The sequence below is a fragment of the Thalia democratica genome, chromosome 5 (genome assembly GCF_965202585.1).
Source record: "Thalia democratica chromosome 5, ktThaDemo2.hap1.1, whole genome shotgun sequence".
NCBI classification, from domain to species: domain Eukaryota; kingdom Metazoa; phylum Chordata; class Thaliacea; order Salpida; family Salpidae; genus Thalia; species Thalia democratica.
The window spans coordinates 81,057,007-81,070,761 of record NC_139169.1 but is presented as its reverse complement, the minus strand read 5'-3'; the positions used below and the strand labels follow the sequence as shown (position 1 = coordinate 81,070,761).

Below are 13,755 nucleotides of genomic sequence, written 5' to 3'. Positions count from 1 at the left end.
AAAAAACAAAAACATTCGTAAAAAATTACAACTGAAAGTTATACCATTATAACAATTTCTCGTCGGGATTCAAATTATTTTATTTATTCAAAAAAAAAATTCACGTCAAGAAAATTAAAAAAATGTTATAGACCATATTAGAAAGAGTTTCAAAATTTTTATTATTAAGTCTTTATTATGTTCCTGACAAGATGATTTTATCAACAAATTGAAGTTTAACTATTCTGTTGTCGGTTCATTATTTTATAATTTTAAATTGCTTATTTCAATTAAGTATATGTTAAGTTTTAAAATAAAACTAAAGAACTTTAAAAAAAGTTAGAGTTAGTTGTACTAATTGTTTAAAAAAATAAAAAAAGTACTAATTCATTTGAAATATACAAATAATTCGTTGTGCAAACATAGATAAAACTTATATAAACAGTTAATATAAAACGGTTTCACATAGTTCAAAGGTTTATAATAGATTTCAAAAAAAACTTTTAAATGTTTATATGATTTTAAAAGCTGAGAAGTTAGAAATAAAAAGTAAATTTAGGTTCTGAAAACATTTAAAATTCAAATATAATATACTAAGTGAACATATATTTAAAATAAAACTAAAGATTTTCAATGGCAATAAAAACTAAAAAGTTTTAAATCGTTCAACTACTTGTTTGTTTATAATTACATGATAGTAATTAAAACAGTTTATTGAAGTATAAACAATGAACATAAATATTCAGTTTATTAACAAAAACTAACAATTATGTTATTAAAGTTTCAGAAAAAATAGTTGGCAGTTATGAAATTTTTCTTTTAAAGTTAAAAAATTTAATAAGGATACTTAATAATCTTAGTTTTTTAAAACAGTGTTTAAAACAGTATGATAAAATCTAAAAAAAACATATTCAATGCATCTTTTGAATAAAACTAAGTGCAAATATTAAGTAATATATTTTACCAAGTTTAATTATTTTTTACTCTGATAGTTGAAAGTAAATACATTGAAGACCTAAAATGATATTAACAACTGTTTGTAATTTTAAGTAGTTTTAGAACATAATGTAAAAGAATTTCAAAAAGTTTTTACTAATTTAGTTTGTTGAACAAACAAATAAAAAAACGAAAATTTGCTCAAAAACTTTTGGTTCAAGGACCTTGGTACACAAAAAGGCCTCTCGGTCATCAAGTTGCATACTTAATTGCTGTTAGATTTATTTACCCAACTAGTAGTATTGTTTCAATTCCTAATAAATTTATAAACAGATGTAATATAAATCTAAGTTTCCAATAAATTTGTGCTGTCTTCATTTTCTTTTTTGTTGTTGTTATTCGCATCATTAATTTCAATGCTGTAAAAAAAATAATTTGTTGGTGAATTTTCGTTAAAGAAATTATAAAATTTTTGTTTATTATCATAATTTAGCTTTAAAATTATGTACTTAAACACTGAGCTAAACTTTAAAAATTTCATGGATAAATATTGCTTCACATAGTAAAAAATTAAGAAGTAAACAATGAAGCATGAACTTAAATTAAAAATACTTTATCAAAATTAGAGGGTTATGGTTAACTTAAGTTGAGCACCAATATCAAGCTGAAATTATAATACATTTGATTTCTTATTTAATCATAATTTTAGGCTAAAAATTTATTTTTTGAAAATACAGGAATAAAATTAAACTTAAATATTATAAAATAATAAACTTAAATATTTAATTGCTTTTATTTTACAATATAAAGTGATTATATCAATACAATAATATATATTGATTATGATATTGTTAAATAAAACTTGTTAAATATTTTAGTTTATAATATATTACTTTAGTTCTTTCAATGAACTTATATAGCTTGTTTAAAACAAAGTATTGTTTTTTTTTAGCCTAAAATTATGGTTAAACAAGACATCAAATGTTTTATATTTTCAGTTTGATATTGGTGCTCACCTAAAGTTAACCATAACCAATTATAGTAAACAACACAACAATCTTGTTTTTTGATTTTTGATTTTATCACCTTGTATCAGTAAGTTAAATCGATCTTTGAAAAAAAATAATTACAAATAACTGTAAATAAAAATCAAAACTGAAATATTAAAAAAAAAGCACTAACGTTTTTCCGTGCTGGTAAAAGTAAATGGTTTCTTCAACGGTTGAAAGCATTTTGGTGTCTTTCGTCTCCGGCATCGAATAAGCTTCAAATGCAGTGAGGAGCGACAAAACCCCGACTGAAATCTGAGATAAAAAAATGTAAATTGTAGAAAAACAAAAATACAAAAGTTTTATGTCTAGTTACATTGCAATATGACTGAGTTTAATTAAGCGAGAAAACAACATTGAAAATACTGAGGTTTTTAATTAGCTAGTAACCGATAGATTTTTGAACAACTTATAAACTTGTCACAGAAAATTTGTTAATACTTTTATTTCAACCAAAAACAGTATATTTGTTATAATTTTTATTGAAACTAAAAACAAAATTTTGTTAATACGTTCATTAAAGTTAACAACAATATATTTGTTAATACTTTCATTAAAATTAACAACAATGTATTTGTTAATACTTTCATTAAAACTAACAACAATATATTTGTTAATATTTTCATTAAACTAACAACAATATATTTGTTAATATTTAACATTAAAACTAACAACTATATAGTTGTTAATACTTTCATTAAAACTAACAACAATGTGTTTGTTAATACTTTCATGAAAATTAACAACAATGTATTTGTTAATACTTTCATTAAAACTAACAACAATATATTTGTTAATACTTTTATTAAAACTAACAACAATATAATTGTTAATGTTTTATCAAAACTAACAAAAATGTATTTGTTAATATTTACACTAAAACTAACAACAATATATTTGTTAATACTTTCATTAAAATTAACAACAACATATTTCTTAAAACTTTCATTAGAACTAACAACAATATATTTGTTAATACTTTCATTAAAATTAACAACAATGTATTTGTTAATACTTTCATTAAAACTAACAACAATATATTTGTTAATATTTTCATTAAACTAACAACAATATATTTGTTAATATTTAACATTAAAACTAACAACAATATAGTTGTTAATACTTTCATTAAAACTAACAATAATGTGTTTGTTAATACTTTCATTAAAACTAACAACAATGTGTTTGTTAATACTTTCATTAAAACTAACAACAATATATTTGTTAATACTTTCATTAAAACTAACAACAATATATTTGTTAATATTTTCATTAAAACTAACAACAACATATTTGTTAATACTTTAATTAAAACTAACAACAATATAGTTGTTAATACTTTCATTATAACTAACAACAACATATTTGTTAATACTTTAATTAAAACTAACAACAATGTATTTGTTAATACTTTCATTAAAACTAACAACAACATATTTGTTAATACTTTCATTAAAACTAACAACAATATATTTGTTAATATTTCTATTGAAACTAACAACAATGTATTTGTTAATACTTTGGTTGAAACCAGTCAGAAGCGGGCTCAACACAGATGCAAGTCTGGCCCCAACAGATGCCATACCGCTAGCTGTGTTTCTGTAAAAAAAAAATTGCTGTCTGTTTTATAGCGATGAAAAATGACAGAAATTTTTCAGGCTATAGTAAACGTTTGTGTGTGTATAATAATAAGAAATTTGGTAACAATTTACAAAATCAAAATTGTCACAACAGGTTTTAAAGTTTTCTCATTTTAAATTTTATTCTTTAGTAGATTTTTAAATATGAAAAATACATTCTTTTTAAGTTGCAAGTGGTAGATAAATAACTTGTTAATTTGTTAACAAAACCTCAAATAAACAGGAAATAGTTTGGTGATGTACAAAAGACGAAAAGACTGAAAATTTTAAATAAATTAGTTTATAAATAAAGGAAACCTCAAGTCAGTGGGAAATAGCTCAGCGATGTAGACGAACAAAAGATTGAATGAAGGACTCATCGCCAGCTTTGCAAGCATGAGTAGGACTACTTCAGCCGTTTTAACTCCTGAAGTTTAATAAAAAATATGAAAAACATGTTTTATTATTTGTATTATTGATTTACTTTTACCCAGCTTTGCAAGTATCAGTAAAACTACTTCAACTGTTTTAACTCCTGAAATTTAATAAAAAAAAATTCGGAAAAACATGTTTTATTATTTATATTATTAATTTACTTTTACCCAGCTTTGCCAGTATCAGTAAAACTACTTAGCCGTTTTAACTCCTGAAACTTAATGAATATTTTAAAAAATGTGTTTTATTACTTATATTTTCAACTCCTGAAAAAACAATATTGTATTTTTTAGTTTTTGTTCATTTTAGCAATTAAAAAATTTATTTAATTTCTAAATTAAAAAGTAAAACTTCCACTTAAACATTTATTTTAGGAAGCTGTTCATTGAAGAGGGTGACTATAAATTTTGACAACAAACTTTTCTGAAAGTGAATGAGTAGTATAATCAAGTGTTTAAACTATAGCAATTTAATAAGTTTCAAATGTTAGGAAATCTCATACTTTATAGAAGCTTGTTAAGTTTTTAGCAGATGCAGTAAACAAAGACAGTTTAAAAGTACTCTAAGTGTTGTAAAATAGAAACTGTTGAAATAACATATAGTCCTTAAGTTAACTAGTAACAATAATAGTAAATTTATTTTAAAAAATATCATTACCGTCACTATCACAGGTTGAAAATTTTACAACTCCTGATCACATAACAGGAATATATAGTTTTGTATGAGAAATATTATACTTAAAATAAAGTGTTATAACTATCGCTTTCATAGCTTGCAAGCTTGAGAATGTCTGCTACAACTTTGAGTATAACTACATCAAAATAGTTTTAATTTCAATTAATTGCTTTCATAGCTTGCAAGCTTGAGAATGTCTGCTATAAGTACATCAAAATAGTTTTAATTCTAACTAATTGCTTTCATAGGTTTAAAGTTTTGAAACTTCAATCAGCATAAAGAAAAGATGTTACAACATTTTCACCATCACTTTTATCAGGAACTAAATTGAGGTTTTCTGATGATGAAAACAAATAATAGCTCATCTCTTACATAATAACTTAGATATCACAATATACGTACCATCGCTCTCATTGGTTGCAAGCTTCAATATTTCCGCGGAAATCAGGAGAATACCTGATGACGTCAGCCCCCCGATAGCCCATTTTCTCCTCCCGAATCTACCTACTACTGGAAGGACAATGAGGCAGGGAACAAACTCCACTAACCCGCTGAACACCTTTGAATAATTTAACAATAAATTGTTGTAATAAAGTTATGAACTCTCCTAATACCCTTGATATTTTGATATTTTTTAAAATAATCCGTTTAGTAACGTTGAATAAATGTTTATTCAATTTTAGTTAAATGTTTTAAAATTGTTTTTCCTTCCGTGGTTACCCTTTATTGGAAAAACAATGATGCAAGACGCAAATTCAAGTAAGCTGCTTAATATGTTTGATAAAAAATAATAACTTATATTTGAAAACTTGGAAATTTTATTAGAGTTTATTTAATTGTTTTTGTTGGACACATTTATACTTTTTTTATTACGTTTTATTTAACTTTTGTTGCACGATACTTTTGAAAATTGAAAGTTTATTAGTTTTCTTTTAATTACTTATTAATAAACACCTCAAAAAATTAATAGCTTATAGTATTCTCTGATAACTTAAAGTGTTTCAATATTTTATACATTTTCATATATTCACTCAGGTATGTCACAACCAGGCCACTGAGAACTTTTGGAGTTTTTTTTAATTCAATACATTTTTGTTAATTTCTTATAGTATCTGTTAATAACTTTTGGACTGTACTACTTGAGTATTTTGTTGTTTTTTACTTAGCAACTTTGAACATATATCACATGTTGAGGCATAAATGAATTCATATAGATTTTTTAAGCTGGCTAAGGAGTAAATATAAGAAGTTAAAAGGTTAAAAAATGTTTAAAGATTTTTTGTCTTGTGAGCTAATAAAGGTGGTTGGTATCTGACATAAATGTGATTTCGTTTTAAGTTTCTCAAAAACGTTTTCTAAAAAGTTACTGTTAAAATAGAAACCCTGGTGTTTAAAAAACAATTTAATGAAACAACGTTTAATTTGTTTTGAACGAATTATTATTATTATATCTTATTGAGGGTAAACGATCCAAACAAAAAGTTATAGGAATATAAAAAAGTAGTCTACGACACTTTTACTAATGATTAAAATATTTAAGCAATTAGTTACTTGTATTTAATATTTATATATATATATATATATTATACTTGTACTACCTGATTCAGATGGACAGATCCAAACATCTCGCCGACGTTGAAAGTCAGGAAGAAAAATACGAGAGAAGAAGTGAACATGAGCAGGAACGATTTCAGCACCATCCGCACAATGGCGCCGTTGAGCAGTAAAGCGAATGGTGAGGTTTTCTGTAAAAAGTGACTAAATGTTTTGCATGAAAATACATCCGCTAGAAAGCAGTGTTGAGAAAATACGGAGTTTGATTCATATACGGAGTTTACATATGCTTAAGTGAGTTTTCTAAATATATTTCAGCTGTTTTTATTTTGTTTTAATTTGTTTTTAACACTTACCCAAACGTTTATACCAACCCAACCCTCATTTAAATCAACTAGTACCAATAACCTACTTAAGCATAAAACTGTAGAAAAAAAAAACAAATTAGCAGACAAGTTTTTTTTTTAAGTTTGTTCTGTACTGATTTAGAAATTAAAACTAGTTATGGTATTAAAGTTTTAAATTACTAGCAGCAGTTTATGAATTTTCACGTACTGGATAAAAATATTAAAGCTTCGTATTTTACAAACTTATAACTATATATAGCACTAAAAGCAGATAAGCAAGAACAACTTAAGTTTAGGAGTTATTAAAGAAAACATATGTATCTTATATGTATATATATATATAAGAAGCTTTATGTACAATTAACAATCAATAAGGTTACCAAAAAATTAAACTTCCATTTAGTTGTTGGCGTCGTTTCTTGCAATAACATTAATTTTTGAACTATTTAAATGTTTGTTGAATTCGATTATTCTAAAGAAGTTTACGGTAGGTTATCTAAAACTAAAGTTATTATAATAAGTAAATCAAAACATTATTAGACATTATACTACTTATAAGTTATAAAACTAATTTTTTTATCACAAATAAATTCATTTAAGTAAAACTGTTGCCAAAAATATACTTTTGTTAGTGTATGTAAAACATCGTTTTTTACTTACCGAATTTACGATGAAAATATTCAATTATGGTGTATAAAATCAAAAATAAAATGCTAAAGTAATCTTTAACTAATAAATAAAAAACAATAAAAGCTTATTTCATATTTATTATAATTATATAAACCTTTACAAGTAATATTAAACATCAATATATAAGAACAATTAACGGGATAAGCATTTTAACGAGATTAAAAGTTAGTGTAAACTTTAAAAATTAAAAAATAATATTATTCAGTATTTTCTACACTTGAGAAAATGTATATACGTAAATTTATCACACTTGGTCCACTTAAGCAATTCATGCTATTTTCATAAATTACTAATACTTTTGCTATAAATAATTAATTCTAACTTGAACTACACGTTTTTCTTCAAGTGCATTTTTCCAGTTTATTTTTTTTAAATCTTTGTTATTTATTTTTCCAATTAGCCTACAAACATTCTTTCCCCGTTTGTTGTACCTTTTTGAAAACAAAAACCTGTAAAAATGTTCAAACATTTACTAAAAGAAAAAATTTTAACAACTTTGTTAATAAATTTTCCTAATTTTATATGTGTTTTTAAATTTATTTTGATAGAAAGTATATTTCTTATTAGAAGTATTTAACAAAAATAAATAATGGTTTGAAAAAAAAATACGTTACTTGCTTATTGTAAAGCGTATTTATTTCAATTAAAATATATAATGCTTTTTCAAATTTTAAAAATACTTTTAAAATATGATAGATTATATAGCATGTATCAAAAAACAAATAAAGCATTTAGAAGAAAAGCTAAAAAACTTAAGCAAGCTTTCAAAACACTAGTGAAAATTCCAGTGCATAACTTATCTTAAATTTCTAATAAAAAAAAGTGGTTTCATTTTACATATCCTGATTGATTGTTAATAGTTGTAGTATTTTAAAAAAGGTTAACGCAAATCAACCATAGCATAAAAATATAAGGACTTTAAAATTGGTTGGTGGTTAGTGAATTTTGGCGTTTTAATTTAAAAGGGCTAAAGTAAGCGTGTATTTTGATGGATGATTGTTTAAGTATAACAAAGTATTACCTAAAACACAAAAATGTCTTTGTTAAAACACAAAAGCGGTTTTACGCGTGCATATTGAGCTTGATGGTACTTTGTGAAAATTTTTGTTTTTAATAGTTTGGTAGAAAATACTAAACAATAAAATTGCTTTAAAACAACTAGTTTAAAAATTTACTTTACAAATACAGATCAAGAAGTTTCTGTGATGCGAACAACCAATAAAACAAAAAAAAAGTTTCAAAGTAACGTAATAATTTGATACTATAAAAATACTAAAATAAAAAACATTAATACTTAAAAACCTGGGTGATTCAGGAATAAACACGACAATTATTATAAAAGGTAGGAACGACAACGCTATTGCCAGTTGAAGAGACCTCCAGCTATTGAAATAATAAGCAAACAGAGATAAGTTGATGTATCTGTTATATAAGTTTTATGTTAAAAATATTACACACTTTGTTCATTTCACAAGTTCGAAAACTCAACATTAAAAGCATTTTGTCTAGCCCTTCCCTATGTCGATTAAATATTGCTCGAAACTAAATTAAGGAAAATATAATGAAACTAATAAAAAAAACTAGTCATAAATACGAAAATGTAAAACAAGCCTGTGTTAATTAATTAAAAGTTAAAGAAAAAATAGGACGTATTATGTACCGGTTTGAAGTTTTGTTTAAAATTAGAAATCGATGCAACTAATAACAGATCAGGGAAAAACTTAAAAACAGTGAATTAATTATTAAAACTCACGAATAACAAATTTAAAAAATAATAAAAAAATAGTAGTATAATGAAGCTATTGAAAAAACTTACCCGATTCCATTCCAGACTCCCAACATGATTCCGATCATGGGTCGGTGTTGGGATCCCACAAATTCAGATACTGTGGAGAAATATTTACACATTAGAAACTTTACTTGTTTATAAAGTTTTGCATTAAGATTAAACTTATCATTTAAAGTTGTCTATGAAAAATGATGAAGTGTAAAGCTATTTGTTTATTTATTTTTACACAAATGAATTAAACACATGTGAATATAAAACAAAGCCAGTTAAGTTTTGAAACGTGTGTACTATTACGTCACAGTAGGCAGCTTAAATACATAGGCTCAACGAGAAACAGCTTATTGTTAGCATTTTTAAATCAAAGTTAAACTTTTAACTTAAACATAGTTTGTTAGATTACAAAGCAGTTTATGCGTTTATATTTTTAATTTATTTTTTAGCTAAAAGTAAAGAACATCCATAGGCTGTTGTACTTTTGTCACTTTTTATTTATTGACTTAAAACTTCGTATAACATTGTATAACTAACCATGTACAGTGACGCAAAGAATGATGCTCGAAACAAAAGACCCAACAAAAAATCTGCATAGAAAAAACATCCACAGTTGTGAGCTGTAAGAACACAAAACTCCAAAGATGCTGGCGAAAAATAAAGAAAACAACCAAATTTTTTTCTTCCCATGTCTGGTATAAAAAATATAGTTTATTCTCTGAATTAAAGTTTAACTGAAATCCATGCTAAAGTTTTTTGCTTTCTCAAAACTGATAAAAGTAAAAAAAAAAGCTTAACAATTAAATACTACAACTAAAGAATATAATTGTGTTGTTTTATAAGCAAGATAATGATATAAAATCAAAGTTTAACAATATATTACGATCAGTATATATAACCGATAAAAAATATACACCTAAGGCAGATTATTTTTTTTTAATTAAGGTTAATTTTTTAAACATTTATACAGCTAGGTCAAAAACTTTTATCTCTCAACAAAATATTTAATAAGTTTTAGCACTTTTAAGTTTTATATTAGAGCAAACTTCACGCATAAAGTTGATTTATTTTACTATTACTATATTACTGACTCACATACAAGCTAGTACTCTTGCGGTAATTAAACTAACAAATATTAGCTTAAAACAAAGTTTATTAATGTACAATAGTTTTTATAAACAACATATCAGCTAGATCTTCATTAACATAAATCTTAAATTAATTTTTTTGTTACTGTTAGGACTTATTTAGGTTCCAAAACAAACTGCACTTATTTATTTAATTAATTAACTAACATATCTGCCATTACTCCGGCTACAAAACCTCCGAGCATCATTCCAAGACAGAATAAACTGATCGACACCTTTTTCAGAAAGCTTCTGTCGCACACAAGGTCGAACTGTGCAACAATTTATTTGAATATCAGTACTTTTGTGCTTAGTGTTGTTTAGTAAGGTTATTATATTTGTTTTGGTTAAAATAGTTTAAGTAAATCGTGCAAACAAGAAAGCACGGTAAAATTAAAACGTCAAACGCCTATTCGTTTTCTCTATGCAAAAATGTACTTACATCTGTGAAAACGTAACTAACTACTAGCTTAATTCACTGAAAAAACTACTTAATTTTTTGTTAGTTTTAAAACAAAAACAAATTGCAAGATAAACGTTAACTAAAACAGCTGTACTTGAGAAATATACTAAAATGAAATATAATACGTGACAAAATATAACATTCAAATCTCGGTAACGACAGATTTACGTGACAAAATATAACATTCAAACCTCGGTAACGACAGATTTACGTGACAAAATATAACATTCAAACCTCGGTAACGACAGATTTACGTGACAAATATAACATTCAAACCTCGGTAACGACAGATTTACGTGACAAAATATAACATTCAAACCTTGGTAAGACAGACTTACAAGAAAAAAAATATATTCAAACCTCAGTAACGACAGATTTACGGTGACACAATATAACATTCAAACCTCGGTAACGACAGTTTTACGTGACAAAATATAACATTCAAACCTCGGTAACGACAGTTTTACGTGACAAAATATAACATTCAAAACTTCAGTAACGACATATTTACGTGACAAAATATAACATTCAAACGTCAGTAACGACATATTTACGTGACAAAATATAACATACAAACCTCGGTAACGACAGATTTACGTGACAAAATATAAGATTCAAAACTTCAGTAACGACATATTTACGTGACAAAATATAACATATACAAACCTCGGTAACGACAAATTTACGTGACAAAATATAACATTCAAACCTTAGTAACGACATATTTATGTGACAAAATATAACATTCAAACCTCGGTAACGACAGTTTTACGTGACAAAATATAACATTCAAACCTCGGTAACGACAGATTTACGCGACAAAATATAACATTCAAACCTCAGTAACGACAAATTTACGCGACAAAATATAACATTCAAACCTCGGTAACGACAAATTTACGTGACAAAATATAACATTCAAACCTCAGTAACGACAGATTTACGTGACAAAATATAACATTCAAACCTCGGTAACGACAGTTTTACGTGACAAAATATAACATTCAAACCTCGGTAACGACAGATTTACGCGACAAAATATAACATTCAAACCTCGGTAACGACAAATTTACGCGACAAAATATAACATTCAAACCTCGGTAACGACAGTTTCTAGCATGACAGTTTTCTTGTGAACGTAGCCTTCATGGCAACTCGACAATTGTGAACTATTACTTGCAAGTTCTTCTGTGTAGCAAGTCACATTTCTTCCTGCACACTTGCTTGTGGTGTATATTTTACAGCTGGTACTTTCCTATTATAGTTTACTTAATTTTGATCATTGTAATTTAGTAATAGTTAATTAATAAAAAGGTCGTGCAAGTCGATTTGTTAAAAACAGATATAGTGCAAGTATTTGACTTGTTAGTAGTCTTTTATTCTTTTGGTAAATACTTTTAATTTTGTTGTTGGTGTTGTTATTTTTTTTTACCTTCAAAATTTTACTTCAAAAGGAAAGTATGTTTTTTTTTTATACAATCAAGACTGAAGGCCAAAATTTATCAAACACTTAAATTCTTTTACGTTGTTTATTGAAATGAAAACTTAATATTAGAACATCTTTGCAAAGCAACAAAGTTTCAAAAATAAACCTAAGGTTTTAAAAAATTGTAAGAAACATTTTTGTAATACAAAACAATTGAAACTAACAACCGCGTAACTGCTGTTTTGGGGTATAAAAAGCTCTGTTAGATTATCATGACTCAAACTTGTATGCTCCAAAGGAGTTCTACACCTTCCATACTCGTGAAAGGCTGTTAAATATATGAACTTGTAAAATTGTTTACAATAAGTTACAGGTTAGTTACATCTAATCAGTGGTGTGCAACTCGATAAGCGAAAAGTTTTTCCGTACACCAGGTCCTTAGACCAAATTTTTGAGCGTTTTATTTTTGTCGTTCAATAAACAATAATAACATAATCAGCTTGTTCATGTTAAAAATATTTAAACTTGTAAATCAGAAAAAATATTATAATAAAAGGAGAGATCAACTAAGAAATAAAGATTTACGGTCCTTAATAACTTTATCTTCTTTGACTAAAAAATGCTCAACTTTGAAATAGTGAAGTTTTTTACAGTATACTTAAACAGTTAAAAAAGATTTAATAAGTTTTAATGATCTTGACTGGTTTAGTTGTAACAACTATCTGAACTAAAATCATCAAGCAACTTATGTTTTAAAAATATACATTTTAGTTAAAATTTCTTTAGATAAAATATTTGCAAAGTAAACAATTTTCTCTAAACAAAGTTTATTAACTCATTCAAAACACTTTTAATAAAAATTAATAAATACCTTTATAGTTTTTTGTTCACTTACAGAAAAACACTCCAGCGGGAATATTCGACGCCCCTGGTAGGATTGTCAGGAACGAGGCAATGATGAGCAAAAATTGAAAACGACCAAAATCTCCAACGTCGTCGATTATCTTGTTGTAGTTGTACTTGTCTTTGTTTATCATATTTCAGCTTTAATCCTACTTTAAACAAGTTGTTTTAATGAAATAACTGAAATATTAGTTAAGGATTTTTTAGAAACAAAAAATAACATATGAATACTATACATTGTATTACTTTGAAATACTGGACAGTCTAAAATCTAAACAATTTAACAAAACTCAAACTGTTTTTTATAAAACTTTGAAAATTTGTTACTTTTGTATCAATCAACGTCTAAACTTAAACGAGACACCTTATTTAAGTGCTTTTATTCGAAAAAAGTATTTTGAAGAAACCTTTCTTTCACATTTTTTTACTACCAAGATGTGTGTAAGAAAAAAATTTTATTTGTTATACAATCAATTCCACGCTCTTCAAACAAAAATTTAGCTGTCAAAACAACAACATTAATAAATCTGAAACAAAACAGCATTATCAAAAAGCAATTTAATAAGAAAATTTTTCTAAAAAAATTAAAATGTAAAATGTCGAGCTGTTGGTCTTATCATACTAACAAGAGTTACAACACGTTTTAATGCGTAGCATGACGTAAGTCTTTAAACAATTTTTAATAAACGTTTAAAAACTATCTTACTTTTTTAATTAGTTAGTTACTAAATATACAATCGGTTTACATTTTTTTTATTTGTTTTGGTAAACT

At 25.6% G+C, this 13,755-nt stretch overlaps 1 protein-coding gene across 1 annotated transcript; it reads right to left on the bottom strand.

Moving 5' to 3' along the window:
• Window positions 1-827: 827 nt before the first annotated feature.
• On the bottom strand, window positions 828-13,154 carry LOC145836050 (organic cation transporter-like protein). The gene is made up of 14 exons (XM_082943842.1): window positions 12,976-13,154; window positions 12,305-12,408; window positions 11,751-11,909; window positions 10,360-10,463; window positions 9,602-9,756; window positions 9,101-9,170; window positions 8,587-8,706; window positions 7,607-7,733; window positions 6,292-6,438; window positions 5,096-5,252; window positions 3,902-4,010; window positions 3,464-3,563; window positions 2,098-2,219; window positions 828-1,334 (listed from the first exon to the last, which is right to left on the bottom strand). Exons 1-14 carry the CDS (start codon window positions 13,115-13,117, stop codon window positions 1,262-1,264), a joined length of 1,689 nt encoding a protein of 562 aa, XP_082799968.1. The 5' UTR covers window positions 13,118-13,154; the 3' UTR covers window positions 828-1,261.
• Between the last annotated feature and the right edge of the window lie 601 nt (window positions 13,155-13,755).

What these genes read in the sequence shown, in the direction of transcription:
- LOC145836050 (XM_082943842.1), bottom strand. Translation starts at nt 13,117, where the DNA reads ATGATAAACAAAGACAAGTACAACTACAACAAGATAATCGACGACGTT. An exon ending in AAAACAGCAGTTACGCGGTT is followed by an intron (nt 11,910 to 12,304) that starts GTTAGTTTCAAT and finishes AAACTATAATAG; the next exon opens with GAAAGTACCAGCTGTAAAAT. An exon ending in GTATTAACAAATACATTGTT is followed by an intron (nt 2,220 to 3,463) that starts GTTAGTTTCAAT and finishes TTTTTATCTCAG; the next exon opens with ATTTCAGTCGGGGTTTTGTC.